The following is a 16,273-nucleotide window of genomic DNA, read 5'->3' on the forward strand; positions in this document are numbered from 1 at the left end:
CTCAGTTAGAATTGTGGGTGAGCGAGTCCGCGCTCGCACTGTGTGTGCGTTCGCGCGCACAGCAGCCGCAGTAAAGATTTTTACTGGCAAAAAATCGATAGCCGCGGGCGCCCCGAGACCAAGCCTCAACTGCAATCACCGCTGAACCAGTCGGACCCATCCCGAGCTCCGTCCGCCGGCCGCGATACGACCCGTCAGGCAGCGCCGCTTCGAGCGAGTCCACACTCAGACTGTGTTCAAGCACGCGCGCACAGCAGCCTCGTTTACCGGCGAGATTTTTCCCTGTGAAGCACCGCCTTTCTCCCTCGATTTAAGAAGAGCCCGTGGCCTCTCGAGCACCCCTACCCTATTCGACCACCATCTCCCCAACCAGCTGCCATTAATCGAGCTTGAGCTTCTTCGTTCTTCCCAATCCCCAACTCGTCCCCTCCGTCGATCTGCAGCAGGGAGGGATTCCGAGCCAGCCGAGAGCAAGGTGAGCACCCGCAGCCCCTCCTCTACCCATCCCCTCTGTTGAATCACTGCCCATCGTCTTCCCGAGGCCACGTTGAGCTCCTGCCTCCATGGCCGTAGCTCCCCGACGCAGCAGCAGTTCCCCATGGCCATTCCCCGAGCTGACGCCTCAAATGAGCAAGCTGTGAACCAAGTATCTGTTTCCCCTGCTCCCTGGCCATCCCCTTCCCCTTCCCCTACGCCGGCCAGAGCTCACACGAGCTCTCCAATGGCGGACAGTAACAGAGAAGAAGAAAGAACAGTCTATCCTTTCCCTGGTCCGTGATGAGGCAAGTGACCTCACGTAATGGGCCAAGAGTAATGGGAACCTCCACAACTGAATAAATCAGCCTGTGTGCTTCATAGCAGGGCTAACCAGAAAATGAGACCAAGCCCACAGAAGCCCACTCACGTGAAGCAGACCCATATTAACACATTTCCTCTTTATTCCCGTAATTACCAAACCCACTGTACTATTTAGACCATATCTCATTCGTCCTAGCTCCGATTGATCCGATTCTTCTTCCTAAATTCATATAAAATCAAAACCTATCAAAGGAAACCAATATTTGTATGATGTGCTGATGTTTGCTTGTATGTGTATGTGGTTTGTTTGCGTGATCACGAATCAAAATCAGAACCCCGTACGCGAAGGAGAACCCGAGGAACCGAACGACCCGGAGTTCGACGCAGAGGACACTTACGCCAGCAAAGGCAAGTCTCATCGACCCCTGCTTGATCATATTGCACCTATTGTGAGGAACTACCCGTTACAGCCTTAGTATAGGTCATTGCATGTGCTGCTGATAATTACCGAGTGATTGAGCTGAACCTAGTTACTGCCTTGATTGCATGTTGTTATGATGTCTTGCATGATGATTGCCTATTGACCTTGGATACGTTGAGTTGAACCTGATATGAGATGAGATGTCAACCGGGGCAGTGTGGGACAGTGGATGTGTAAGCGCTACCGTGGTGGTAGAGATGAGATGTCAACCGGGGCAGTGTGGGACAGTGGATGTGTAAGCGCTACCGTGGTGGTAGACTTACGTTCGAGCGCTGCCGTGGTGGCAGGCTCGGGGTTGTGATGTTAGGAATGGTCACTGCCCTGGTGAAACCTAAGGGCCGAGTTGTTTTGTCATCTCACCTAACCTATGTTCAGTGCGACCACGCGTTCCGGAATGGGACGGGCTTAGCCTAATCCCACTGGCTAACCTGGTAGTCGTCCGAGGTGGATGTATTTATGGGTGGAGACCGAGAGTGGTCAGGACCCGAGGGTATGTGGGCGGCTAGGCGAGGTTATGCCATGGCTGGGTGTCGGCTATGTCGATATTGCCTCGGGCAGTATCGTGCGTGTGGGTACAGCGTGCTACCTCTGCAGAGTGTACAAATCCATTCGAATGGCCGTGTCCTCGGTAAGGACAGGTTACGGTGTGGACATAACAACAAGGTGTCTATCCAGCCTATTCTAGCCCTGTTATGTGATGGTCATTGATGAGATAAACCCGGAATGCTTGTTAATTGTCACCCTCTTGTTGCATCTGTCATTGCATTATTTAGCTACTTGATCATTGCATTGCTTATCTGCTTTAACCCCCTCCCGTAGGGCGAGGTGGGACTTGCTGAGTACTTTTGTACTCACCCCTGTTGCTGATATGTTTTCCAGAAGATCCTGACTACGTGCCAGAAGACGTCGAGTAGTCCGTGCCCGCACCCAAGTCTGTGTTCGTGGAGCCATAGTCTAGCGGTAGTGCCGATGACGTGTGAAGATCAGCTTAGTGCCGATATAATGATTGTGATCGTGTTCCTAGTGATTGTAATCTTCGTGATGAACTGTGTAAAAATAAAGCTTGTATGACTTTGGTTCCACCTATGTGATGTATTGTACCAGAGACTGTTTTCTGGTATATCAATACATTATTAGCACCGATCCTCTGGGTCGGGGCGCTTCAACCGGGTTCCTAATTGATCGATGAAAGCATCGATTACTTTAGCAGAGGGGTGATTCCTAAAGCAGTTGTGTCTTAATTGAGATGTGCTTAAGTGTTATCCTAGGTAACTAGGTGCGGTTGTATCGGCTTGATTACGTCAGCACAACAATTGAGTGACGTACAGCCGATGGGGTTATCTAAGTTAGACCTGTTACAAGAACTAGATGGAACAGAACACTAATATCACACTAGGCTGATGAGACCACAAGTGCAGAATTAGACTAAAGAGGATGTGGCTGATAGGTTTGTGCCGATGAGGATATGTTCTACAGATGTGCAGCCGATTGGAGTGTGGTTGAGGATATGTGATCGATAGATATATAGCCGATTTCTCAGCCGATAAATCGGCTGACAGAAGTGTGTGGATAAGGATGGATACTAAAGATTGATTGGTCATATTTGACCGATATGGAAAACAACTAGAATCAGCTTAGATCAGCCGATAGCAAGAACCCTAAGACCGTGTGTGCATCTCTGATACATCGACTATGTGCAGTCGATGTAGGACAGAACAAAAGAATTGTATCGGCAGTAGCTGATATTAGAAAGATAACAACCGCATCAGCTAACCAACCGATGGTAGAAGCATATCAAAAGAAGTGCATCGGCTGACAGCTGTTACACAGAAACATCATAGACTCAATGAAAACGGATGCTTAGCGGCTGAGCTGATAGCCGACGCTGAAGCATAGCTGCAGAGATGTATTAGCTAAGCAGCAGATACACACGAACTAACAAAAATCCTTATACGAAAAGGACCTTAAGGAAACGGCAAACAAAACAAGGACAAAGTCTTGATGGCAGGGATATGAGCACTCGTGTGAAAGGATTAACTACATATCATACATCTCCACTTGAGACATACATCCTATGATTTACCTTTCAGCTACAACACATGCATATAACATAAGGTACAAATAAAGCACTCATTTCCTAATATTTAACCTAGACCACAAATCAAAGACTTTCATCTCAAGATCACAACATAAAACTTGTAGATTTTGATCTAAGGATTCAAACAAAACTGATTTTGTATTTTTATAAATTTCTTACAAAATTCTATGGAATGTAGAAGTTCACTGATTTAAAATAAAGAAGGTTCTGGAAATTTTACAGAGATACCTTAGAACTTTTTAAATCAAAGCAATTAAGTCCCTGGTCGGGGAAAACAGAGAATAGGAAGATAACGACGATGTTCCGGCAAAGGGGTTGCCGGTGCTAGGAAGATTCAGTGGGTCAGGGCAAACCTTGGGGTAGCCTTGGTTGTGGATGAGAACGGGCGGAAAGTGAATTCCCGCGGTGAACAGAATCGGCAGTGAGAAGAGCTCGACAGTGATGAGGTTCCGGTGTGGGACGGACGGTGAGGTGGGACTGAAAAGGTTCAGCGAGTAACGAAGAAGCTTGCCAGGGGAAAAGTTGTAGGGGGTGGAGGATGGCCGGAGGGGTAGTCTCCGCGATGACCCGTGGTGATAGCGGTTGGCTTTGCCACGGCGACGATGTTTCGGCATACAGGGATCGAAGAGGCTCGATGGGGGTTTCACGAGCTTTCTTGAGGTGTTGTGGTTTTGCTTGGGCGATCGACGAGGAATAGGAGCTGCTGGACGTCGTGGACTTATGGGAGGAGACGATGGAGCCATATTGGTTCGCTATGCCGACTCCTTCGCGAACCTCAGGGTTCTCCTGCTCACGGGCTGAGCTTCCTCTGCTCACGCACGTGTGCTACTGAAATAAGGCCGGCACACCCTCGTAGCCTCCTGCAGGACCGCCGCGCCAGGTCGCATCTCCTGCGCGCTGTTCCCGTTCTGCTCTCACACCACTGGCCCTTAACCTGCTCGCGCGTGGCCTGTTGCCTTGCACGCGCACTCGCCTGCGGAATCGAGCCGAGCCGGCCACCGGTAGAACACTCCCGCTCGCACCCGCGGACGCGCTAGTCCAAATCCGTCCGGACCTCCGGGTCCTGCAACTCCGCCGCCCTTCCACCTGCTGTGACGCCATCAGGACCGGCCTACCACCGGTAGAACACTCCCGCTCGCACCCGCGGACGCGCTAGTCCAAATCCGTCCGGACCTCCGGGTCCTGCAACTCCGCCGCCCTTCCACCTGCTGTGACGCCATCAGGACCGGCCTACCACCACCGCCGGTCTTGCGCTGCGCGTCGAATCCGCGCCATGTTGCTTCTGCCCTGACCGCCTTGCCGCTGCTCCTTTCGAGCTTGCCGCGCCATACTCGCCCTCTCTGCCTTCGCGAGGGCCGTGGTCTGCTCGCATCAGGCCACCTCCATGTCCTCCACGAACAGTTCGCAGTGCCGCCTGACCTCGTCCGCTACCTTCTCCTCGATGGCCTCCGACGTTCTCCACGCGCGGCTCCACTGCTCCCGTGCGGATCCGCCCGCAGCCGCCGCACTGCAGCTCCTCTCGCACCGCGCGTGACCGCCCTGCACACCGTCGTCCTGCACGCCGTCGCCCTGCACACCTACTCCTCCTCCTCCAGTTGCCGGACCCGCGCTCGCTCCAGCGCCGCCAGCGTCACGTGCTGCGGTCGCTCCCGTCCTCCGCGCTGTCCAACCTCCTCGCGCCGGCGTCCGAGCTCCTGCAGCTGCGCCTGTCCTCCATGCGCTCCGACCTCCTCGGCCCGGCGTGCCAGCTCCGGCAGCCGCGCCCGAGCTCGCCCACGTCTATGCCGCCGCTAGCCGCTCGTCTCTGCCCGAGCCCGGCGTCGCCCGCGCCGCGCGCCCCCCGCATGCACGCTTGCACCGCTCGCGCTCACGCGCCTGCGCCGCTTGCGCTCTGCTCCAGCGCCCGCGCCAGCGCCCTGCGCCGCCTGGAGCCGCGCCGAGCCGCCCTGCGCACGCTCGAGCCGCGCCGCTCCTCTTCCGCTTGCGCCGCCGGTCCTGAAGCCGAGCAGAGGGAGGGAGGCAGGGGGAAGCTCCCAGATAGAGCCACCGCCGGTGGGGGAAAAAGAAAGCGCCGGAGAGAAGAGAAACAGAGGAGAAGGACAAAAGGGATTTCCCAAGGACTTGTGCGTAAATTTAGAAAATACAGGGACCTCTCTGTAAAGTCAAATTTCTCATTAATCTAAAACCCTACTGAAGAAATGCCCAAAACGAAAGTTGGAGAGTTTTTCAAACTCTACAACATTGCTTTAGGGCTCAAGTTCAAAAACTCAAAGCTTATATCTTTACACGTTAAATTTTGAACAAAAGTTGGATTTGAATTACCTTTATCCTACAGAGTGTAATTGCACAACATTTAGGACCTAAATGCAAGCATTTATGACACGTCATGATGACGGGATAGACACGTCATAATGATTGGATAGACATGTCATGATGGCTTGCACCTTTACACTTTAGCCCTGAGTAACTTTTAGAGTTACTTTTGTAATTCAACTACTTGCATAAAAGGACTTGTACTTTTATAAAATTACATAAATACCCTTATTTCCACAACTTTACCCAAATTTTTACACAATTTAACACATACATTCCAAATGAAACTTTTGGATAAATATATATTTTACAGGGGATAAAGTAAGAAAAACATTTTTGCGAAACCACCCTTCACTTATTTTGAAGTTAATTCCTATCCAATTACATTTTGCAAAAACAACCCTAGGTTCTTCTGTAATTATAAAAATACCCTTTTTATGTGCATTTAAATTTTTAAAAACTTACTTAAACACACACAAACATGTAATTATGCCTAGCTTACAAGTAATTGAACTGTCACAAAAAGTCCACCGAATGAGGAGTATCTACCCCGCCTGTTCCGGACCTCGCGCTCTCTTGGTCCTCCCCCCATAGTCCTAGCCCGTCGGCGTATGTGGTCCTCCGAGTACGTAAATGCATCTGGAGCACGGTGAGGACGAGGCGGAGGAGGTGCAGGCGTGAAAGGGTCATCCTGGGACTGTGCACCTGGAGCGTCATACGTCTGGGAGGGACCAATGATGTCAGGCTCAGCGCCGCCGCCCACCAACTCCGACCAAGTGGCGGAGCCGCCCTCCCAGTTGTCCCAGTCCGGCACACCGAATGGACCACCGTATGCAGGAGCTCCCGTCGACCATGCATGCTGAGCATAGCCCTGAGAGTATGGTGCAGCTGGTGCAGCTGGCATCGAACCCGACGGGAGAGACATTCCTGGAGCATAGGCGCCAAACATCTCAGGCTCCATTCTTGAAGGAGGAGGTCCCATTGCCGTCGAGTGCATGACTATAAAAACAAAAGAAATTAGTCGTGTAAATCAAAGGTGATCGAAATAGCAATTATAAAGGACTTACAGCTTGAACTAGCGGCAGTACCGCTGGACGCTGCGTGCGGTGCTGCAGAGGTCGACGGGCCAGCTGTGTACACGTGGGCGGACGCATGAGATGAACTGGAGGCCCCCACGTCGTCTCTGCCGCGACACGTAAGTGCACGTAACGCAAGCTGTCTTTGTACTGTGCCTCCGGCACACGTACTCCACGTTCAAGCAACGTGATCTGAGATGAAGCTTCGACCTCCGCAAAGTTGATCAGATCGATTTGCATACGTAATGGGAAGTAGAGTAATATTGTTATCTATCTTTTGTAAAAAAAGATTTAATAAGTCAAGTTGCGAAAGACGTACCGCGCCACGCTGCGCGTGATCACGGTATGAGGGATACGTGTCCGAGATGGTCGGCTGGTGCTGATGCTCCGCATCATCAATACGTGAAAGAGTGATGTACGGACGCGTGCGAGGGAGGTACCAGCGGAGGTATGCGCGGTATGACGCCTCCGTGTGTGGCTGCGGCTCGTCCCACACATCGTCACGTGCGTCAAGCCACCCTTCTACGTACTCTTGCAGCTTGACGACCCAGTTGACCTCGTTGGCATGATATCCCCTGCGCGAATATCTGTTGCAAACATTTGAAAGACAACATTACTTTATGATAACAATTACATAATTAATACAAAACGAGTTGTCACAAACTTACTCGTGTACGTTGCGCGGCACGGCCTGGAACGCTCGAGGTAGGAGAGGGAAGTGCTGTCGTTGCCCAAACTGCCTCATCACTTGCTCGACGCAGTACGGCTCAACGAGAATATCGAACACTAGGTTCGCCTTTGTGAGCCAGTACTCCTCATCACGTGTGCAGAGGGAAGACAACCCGTGCGGCGCACATGTCTGGATAGCCGCAGCGGTGTACGGGGTCCAGATGACATCCTGTGGCCGCATCCGATCAAATTCGGACACGAACTGCGGGTATGCTTTTCGGACCTGCCGATGTGCCCAGCTCATCTGCAAAATTACGAAACTGCATCGGTACTTTACATATACAGAAATGTACAACAGTAAATTAAAGAGCTTACCCGTCGATCGGTCCAAAGCGAACCCATCGTGGGGCTATCCTCATCCCACATCCCATACATCTCGGGCGGATAAGGCTCCTCGCTGATTAGGGGCGTGCTATGACGAATCGCTCGTACGACCATAGCTGCAGCAGAAGTGGGCAGGCTGTGATGACGACGGTCCTCTCCATCTTCAAACAGGCGTGGCAAAGGCCTCGGTACGTTGCAGCAAGCACTGCCGATCCCCAGCTCCACCCAGGTACCTGGCCCGGCTCGGCATCTGCAATCGCGCGCGCGTATTGCATGAGCACTGTCGGTACATACAGACAGGGGTAACTCCTGCTAGGGTGTCCAGGCCCTTGGCGTCTCATAATCCATAATCTCCCCCTCGCCTTCTGGGTGACGAGGCACATTACCCGGGCCTGACAGCTGGGACCATGGTCTCCGGACCCTCCCGGAGCCCTAGGAGGTCCGGGGCCTCTGCGCGCTCTGGAGGGCAGGAGGGCTCACGGGTTGCCCCCGCGGACCCGGACTCCCCAGGGGGTCCGGGGCCGCTACGTGTGATGGCCGGACCATCACGGGCCAGACTGCTACAACCGGTCTCGGAGGGCCCGGACCCCCTTTCCCCCGGGGAAGGGGACCGGTGCCGCCATGTGCCGTCCTATAGAGGGAGCGGGGCTGGCCCTGCCACGTGCCTGCGGCTGAAAGCCCTTCGCGGGTCTCCAACCCACCTACCAGCATTCAATGCGGTAGCTGGGCCGGGCGCGCCCAAGTCAAAAAGAGCGGCCTGCCACTGACACACGGGGCAGGTAGACTAACACCACGATAAGCCTGCCTGATCTGAAGGCGGCGCGTCGTATCACCGTACACAGTGCGTGGACTGTGTACAGTCCCGTCACGGCGCTGCGCGCGTGATGATAGTCTGTAATAGGCAAAGCCAAGGCGTGCGCTGTAACAGTGCACGCGCAACGGGTCAGCGCTGCTTCACCGCCTGACGGGAGGTCCCATCCTAACAGTGACAGCACGGCTTCACTGTTATGCAGCGCTGACGCCGGACACTGTACAAGACAAAGTTGTACACGGCCATATCCTGGTTAAAGATACGCACATCAACTTCTCGATCGAGAAGACTACGGAGAGGAGCTGGAGATGAAGATCTTCACATCTCCCATAGAACAGCTCCTGTTGGCCGGGCCCATCTGTCGGGGTCCCGCTCAGTGTAAGCACTCCCCTTGGACTATAAAAGGGAGAGTGCACTCGTTAGATGCAGGTTCCGCCATCCAAGGCTCAGACACACAAGCTTATGTTGCTTTCCATTCAGGCTCACGCAGCCAATACAACTCCCAAGTGGACGTAGGGTGTTACGCTTCGACGGCCCGAACCACTCTAAATCTTCGTGTCCTTCCTGCGTTCATCTGTCCACCGATCGAGCGCTCCTAAGTCTCCTCCAAACCCATCCTCAACTAGGATTAGACGGGTGCTTTCCGCCACCCGGCTGGAGAATTCCTCCGACAAGCACCTTGTCCACATAATTGCCGGTAAAGTTGCAGAAAAGAGTCCAGCCGAACAACCACAACAGATATGCCTCCAGGCATCGCGACACCTCGTACGGCCCAGCCAGAGGGTGCAGATCCTGAGCCTGAAATATATTTGTTCAGCTCTTAGAGGTAGTCACATATGATTCAATTAAATTAATTAAAAAATAATTGGACGTACCCTAAATTGTATTACCCAACTCTTGGCGGGGCTGGGCAAATCAGGTACGTTCACAACAAGTGGTGGGTTCGCTGGAGCAAACCGCTCCTGAAGCTCTGCCCTCCAGAAAGGTGGCACGGCAACCGGGCCAACAGCTTCACCCACAATGGGAAGCCCGAGCAGGTACGACACGTCCTGCAACGTGGGGGCCATCTCCCCGCACGGCAAGTGGAACGCGTGTGTCTCCGGACGCCACCTGTCCGCCAACGCCGCAAGTAGAGAGCGGTCCAGCTGCATCCGCTTCTTGGCGCCACCGTCTTGGCCGTCGCCGGCCTGAAGCATACGTGCGAGTGGCAGCAAACCAGCCTCACGTAACCTATATGTTTTGCATTGTTGTTACAATTGTCGTACAAGCTATACATTAGTTCCGTAAAAAAATACAAAGTATCACCTGTCAAGCCACCGGTCGTCCAGGTGCAACAACTCCTTTGCTACACGAGGGCGCAACTCGTGAAGCTCCTGCCCCTCCACCGCTGCCAGGTACGATCTGTACCGTTCGTCGGTATTCGCGTCAAGGAGCTCCGGTGTCTCCGCCATATCTACATAAAAAATATAAGTACCATAACACATATTCGTACAAACAATTGAAAATACTAAAAACTATTCGAAATATAACTACCATAACAAATATTTCTAAAAACTATTGAATTACTAAAAACTATTGAATTACTAAAAACTAATCAAAATATAACTACCCTAACAAATATTCCTAAAAACTATTGAAAATACAAAAAACTATTCAAAATATAACAACCGTAACAAATATATCTAAAAACTATTGAATTACTAAAAACTATTGAATTACTAAAAACTATTCAAAATATAACTACCCTAACAAATATTTCTAAAAACTATTGAAAATACTAAAAACTATTCAAAATATAACTACCCTAAGAAATATTCCTAAAAACTATTAAAAATACTAAAAACTATTCAAAACACAACTACCCTAAGAAATGTATATAAAAACTATTAAAATTACTAAAAACTATTCAAAATATAACTATCCTAACAAATATTTCTAAAGCTATTGAAAATACTGAAAACTATTCAAAATATAACTATCCTAAGAAATATATCTGAAAACTACTGAAACTATAAAAACTATTCAAAATATAACTACCCTAAGAAATATATCTACAAACTATTCAAAATACTAAAAACTATTTAAAATAGAACTACCCTAACAAATATTTTAAAAAATAAATATTTCTAAAAGCTATTGAAAATACTGAAAACTATTCTATGTATAACTACCCTAACAAATATTCATAAAAATAATTGATAATTATACGACTATAACGAGAATATACCTCCAAACCGACGTGTCGACAGGGCTTCGCCGCTTCCTCTCCTCTCCTCTCTTCCTCTCCTCCCTTTCATTTTTTGTTGATTTTTGCTGAATATTATGAGAATTAGAGGTGGGTGGGGGGCTTAAATAGTGGGGGGGGGGGGGGGCACGTCCCGCCCGTTGGGAGGGCGGGGTGCCCCTCGGGGGAACCTCCCGCCCGTTGGGAGGGCGGGATGCCGCGTCAGGGGCCTCTTCGCGAATAAGAAAAGTTTAAGTTTTCTTTCGCGAAGAGGCCCCTCCCCGAGGGCCTGTTTGCTTTTTTCGACCCCCCGCCCGTTGGATGGGCGGGATGTGGCCTCCCGCCCGCTGATCGGGCGGGAGCCACCCATTTTTCAAATTCTTCCAAACGGACACCCCTTTTTCGAATTTAATTTTTTTTAGCTTTTTTTAAAAAAACTCGACGCTCATCTCATGTTCTCCTCCCTCCGAGGTCACCTCACCCCTTGTCACCGGCCGGCTGGCGGTGGAATTGAATGGAACGCCGGCTGGCTGGGGCCGGCTGCCTTGTCACCTTCCATTGTCGTTTCGTTTGGGGGCGGCCGCGCCCCGTCAGGATCCACCCAGCATGCATCTTGCATCTTTTTTCCTCCCTTCCCTTTTTGATTGAGATGTACTACTAGCTAGCATGGTTATGTGTATCCAAGGGCGAGCCGCTTATATAATAGAATCAGATACATAGCTTCGTTCTCTCCATCTGCTGCCTTGGAGCAGGAGCAGGAGCAGCAGGAGGGGATCGATCATCAGCTGAGGTAGTAGGTAGGAGGATAGGATCCGCCCATCCACCCCGTCCGCATGGGTTCCTACGTCCAAGGTAATTAAGCCTACCTATCCATCAACCTCCTGCTGATCGATTTTATTTTCTGAAACAAACAACTAAAACAAAACAATACATGAACGAACAGGCGATAACGATGAGGTCCCGGTCTACGAATCTGGCGCCGAGGTCGGTCACCCATCTCTTCCACCTTCTTGCTTGCTTGCTTGCACTGTGCCTGCATGTATGTATCCTTCTTCTTCTCCTTCCAACCAAGTAGTACTAGCAGCGTAGCAATACTTTAATTTCGTTCATGGACAAGCAGACAAAGTAGGTAGCTAGCTAGCTAGCTAGTTCTATGACATGCATATACATTTGCTAGCCGCTAGCTGTTGGACGGCCTGATGACGAGGCCCCAATTATTGATGAAGGGCCGCTGCTTTCTTCCTCCCTAGCTCGCTCGCTCTTTAATTAATTTGCGGCATGACTAGACGCCCACTGCTTTAGTAATCTGGAAGAAGCAAGTCTGTACTGTACGCCGATCCCAACAAATAATTACCATGCATCATGCAGGTCCTGCAGAAGCTGCAGGAGAAATGCCGCAGCAGCAGCACCAGTTCGACGCCGGCGGCGGCCATGTACTCGAGCGTGCTGGGCGGCATCATCCTTGACCCGGCCATGATGCTCCTCCCCATCGACGACCACATGGTCCACCGCGGGCACGGCGTGTTCGACACCGCCATGCTCCTGGACGGGTGCCTGTACGAGCTGGACCCGCACCTCGACCGCTTCCTCCGCTCCGCCGCCCGGGCCCGGATCGGGACGCCCTTCCCGCGCGGCACGCTGCGGAGCATCCTGATCCAGATGACCGCCGCCTCGGGCTGCCGCAAGGGCTCCATCCGCTACTGGCTGAGCGCCGGGCCCGGGGACTTTCTGCTCTCCCCCAAGGGCTGCCCGTCGCCGGCGTTCTACGCGGTGGTGATCCCGGCGGAGTACGAGCAGTGCCGCGAGGGCGTGCGCGCCGTGACGACGTCCGTGCCCATGAAGCCGCCTCTGTTCGCCACCACCAAGAACGTCAACTACCTGCCCAACGTGCTGTCCATCATGGACGCCGAGGACCGCGGCGCCTTCGCGTCCGTGTGGGTGGACGACCAGGGGTACGTCGCCGAGGGGCCCATGGTGAACGTGGCCTTCGTCACCCCGGACCGCGAGCTCGTGCTCCCGGAATTCGACAGGATCCTCAGCGGGTGCACGGCCAAGCGCCTCCTGGCGCTCGCGCCCAAGCTGGTGGAGGACGGCCGGCTCACGGCGGTCACCACCAGGAACATCACGGCCGAGCAGGCGAAGCGCAGCGTGGAGATGGCGTTCGTGGGAAGCGGGCTGCCGGTGCTGCCCATCGTGGAGTGGGACGGCAAACCCATCGGAGACGGTCAGGTTGGTGAGCTGATGCTGGCGCTGTCGGATCTGCTGTGGGAGGACATGAAGTCCGGCCCGGACAGGATCGCCGTCCCCTACAGCAACTGATTAATAATAATAATAAGCAGCTAGCCTACAAACTAAGCAAATGATTAATAATAATAAGCCTGCTGCATCCTGGCTGATGCATGGTGAGGTCAGGTGATGGACGGATGGGAAGCTTCATGTATCGGATCGGAGCTGCGTGCACTTGCTTGTATCTAGCTAGCTATATTCGTGATCGAACGTGTGCCATTCTACGTTGTATGCTGTACGTCAAATGTACGTCTCGACTGAACAGAGAGTCGTTCTTAGCTGCTTGCGTGGTGTGGTGGTGGTGGTGGTGATAATAATAATAATAATAATAATAATAATAATAATAATAATGAAAGATCGCCCAGCTCTCTGATCCATAAATCCATCCACTGTATATGATCGTCGGATGAATTATATTATACTGAATAACACTAGCTACGTGGCTCTGCGATTCTGCCGCACGTAGAGTTGGTAACGCATCATGGTTTTGATGGTCTCTTCGTAATTCAACTTGGTCCTTATATACTTTTAGCTTAAAATTATATAACACTAGAGTGTCGGTGTTTTACCGGCTGCCCACCGAGGGATATGCCTAAGGTGGTAAGTTTAGGTGAGGAGACGCCGACATCAGGAACTCGAAGGTGCAAGGAACACAAAACTTAGACAGGTTCGGGCCGCGAGGTGCGTAATACCCTACGTCCTGTGTGGTGGTTTGTATTCCCTTGTATGTAGAATGATCTTGATCATCTCTTTTGAGGGGGTCCCTGCCCCCCTATATATCCGGGAGATCAGGGTTATAATAATCATAGCCCAATACTAGCCAAGGAATCGTACCCGGGTATAACACGGGTAGTTTCCTTCTGTACCAACTAGCTTTATCTCCTACTCAAACGAGTAGAAAACAATATAAATAAGAGATAAGACGGGCTTTATCTCTTAAGCCTATTTAAACTACATTATATATACAGCCCCGTAGCCCCGGGTCTGACATAGAGTCCGAGGATCCGGCCTTAGATTATTTAGGCTAAATTTTAAGATCCTTTACCACCTCTAGCCGCAGGGTGATATATAATTTACAGATACATGGATGACGACACCTATGTACATTCAGCAGATTGCTCTCACTGAGCCTGAGCTCACACAATTTGTGCGCAGATAGATTCATTTCAGGCTAAAACAACACCACCCATGCATGTTACATATGTAGGAAATAATTAGTCAGCAAACTAAATGCCAAACAATTAGTCAGCAAACTAAATGCAAACAGACCTCTGTTCCATCCATTTCTACGAAGAAAATTGACGGTTCCAGAAATTGCCGGCAGCTAAACCTACTTGAAGTATGTATCTCGCGTTGTAATCGGATGTGACCTAGCATGCAATGACTCAAGGTTTATACTGCTTCAGGCGATCATGCTCTACGTCTAGTCGGGGGTCAGTCGGATGTATTGTTTGAGCCTAGGTGCTCGTGAGAGTTGGGAGTTACAAATTTTCAAGCGGAAGCTGTGAGATTTGAGAGCCTATGGTCCCTCGTGTCCTACACGTAGGGTCCTCCCTGTCCAAGAGGGTCTTCTTTACAGGTGCTCTGGAGGGCTGGACGCCGCAAAACTATTCGAAGACGACTCATTTGAAGACAGAGTGTAGAAGAAACCCTAAATCACCGCGCGGTTAAATAAACCAGCGGGAGGCTCAATTTCACTCTGCAGAAGACGAAGAGTTTTTCTCGGGATTTCAGAGTAACACCAATGCCACGATTCTTGGATCCTTTTTCAAACCTAAGGGTTTTGGATTCAAGACTCAGGGGCTGCAGGATACGTGTCATCGACTATTTATTTTTCGAATATATTCGAAGAGTAAGCAAGAAAGATTCAAGACTAATGTGACGCTCAGCCTGATTCTTCGATTCAACCTAAGGCTCGGGAGCTACTCCATATGGAGTGCGATTTTCCATCTCACCCCATACAAAAGAAGACTTGAAGCTATTCGGGGCATGAGCACCTCATAGCCTCGATGCAACCAAGGAAGTACTCGAAGAAGACCTTCAAGACGGAGTTTTCGGAAGAAGCCGAAGACTACTTCAGACGTACTTGAAATGCCTGCAGTGCTCGGCTATGAAGAGCTCGGGGGCTTGTCAGGGATAGATCCCCTGGGTACCGCAAGGAAGCTACCGTGAGGAAAAAAAAGTCTGATTCATACTAGAATTTCAATGTAATCCTATTAGAACTCATACCTTGTAATCCTACTAGGACTCCTACTTTGTAATCGTACTAGGAACCCCGTCCCCTGGGATATATAAAGGAGCGCAGGGTTACCTAGATAGGCAGAGAACCAACAGAGAGCGTGTGACACTCGTGTAATTAGCATAGTCACACCTTAGAGTTGTGTTGTTATGTACAAAGTGTAGAAAAAAGTGTGTTTAACAATTGTAATGCCATGAAAAAGGTGTTTGTTTATATAATTATATTTTAATGGAGGTCCTTTTGTGCAAAAAAGGGGTGTATATGGAGGGTAGATTTCAAAAGTACGAGGGTTATTTTGCAAAAGTTGAAAACTTACGTTTACATCGTAAATATATGCAAAACTACAACTAGGATGTAGTTGTAGTGTAGTTTTTATATAGGATTTATATAAAGTTTGAAACCCTTGATAAGTTTTGTTTTAACTTCAAAAATATTGCTCTTCTGCAGATGAACCCTAAAGCAAAGTTGTAGAGCTCGAAAAACCATACACTTTTGCTTTTGGGAACATCTCCATTTGAGCACTGATTTAAAAGTTATAGATGCTTTACAGTGGAGTCCCTGCTTTTCTCTGAAATTGCATTTCAGTCCTCTTCGTCTACCTCCCTCTCTTCCTCCTCTGCTTCTCCTCTGCTGCACGCCGCCGCCCTTGCCCGGCCCTGAGCGCCGTCCTGCGGCTCTGCGCCCCTCTGCCGCTTGCTCCACGCGTCGATCCGTCCTCCCTCCCACCGCCCGCAGTACCCGCGCTGGCCGCCCCTTGCTCCTCCACGTCGGGCCGAAGCCCGAGCGGCCGCCACGCCGTTCTGACAAGCACGCCGGCGCCGCCCGCCATTCTGCGCCTGGCTGTGTGATCTCCCTCTCCCTTATCCTTCTTCCCTACAACTAAGCGCGGCTACA

The 16,273-nt window shown here is 50.9% G+C and overlaps 1 protein-coding gene across 2 annotated transcripts; it reads left to right on the forward strand.

The window, feature by feature from the left end:
• Positions 1-11,536: 11,536 nt before the first annotated feature.
• LOC112893696 (D-amino-acid transaminase, chloroplastic-like) lies at positions 11,537-13,424 on the forward strand. 2 transcript variants are annotated; one of them, XM_025961157.1, is made up of 3 exons: positions 11,537-11,706; positions 11,798-11,838; positions 12,223-13,424. In XM_025961157.1, exons 1-3 carry the CDS (start codon positions 11,688-11,690, stop codon positions 13,171-13,173), a joined length of 1,011 nt encoding a protein of 336 aa, XP_025816942.1. In that variant the 5' UTR covers positions 11,537-11,687; the 3' UTR covers positions 13,174-13,424. The 2 variants fall into 2 exon arrangements, with proteins under 2 accessions (XP_025816942.1, XP_025816941.1); XM_025961156.1 differs by having other exon boundaries at positions 11,546-11,706; positions 11,798-11,893.
• The last annotated feature ends 2,849 nt before the right edge of the window (positions 13,425-16,273 follow it).

The sequence above is a fragment of the Panicum hallii genome, chromosome 5 (assembly GCF_002211085.1).
Source record: "Panicum hallii strain FIL2 chromosome 5, PHallii_v3.1, whole genome shotgun sequence".
NCBI lineage: Eukaryota > Viridiplantae > Streptophyta > Magnoliopsida > Poales > Poaceae > Panicum > Panicum hallii.

What these genes read in the sequence shown, in the direction of transcription:
- LOC112893696 (XM_025961156.1), top strand. Translation starts at nt 11,807, where the DNA reads ATGAGGTCCCGGTCTACGAATCTGGCGCCGAGGTCGGTCACCCATCTC. An exon ending in TGCTTGCACTGTGCCTGCAT is followed by an intron (nt 11,894 to 12,222) that starts GTATGTATCCTT and finishes TGCATCATGCAG; the next exon opens with GTCCTGCAGAAGCTGCAGGA.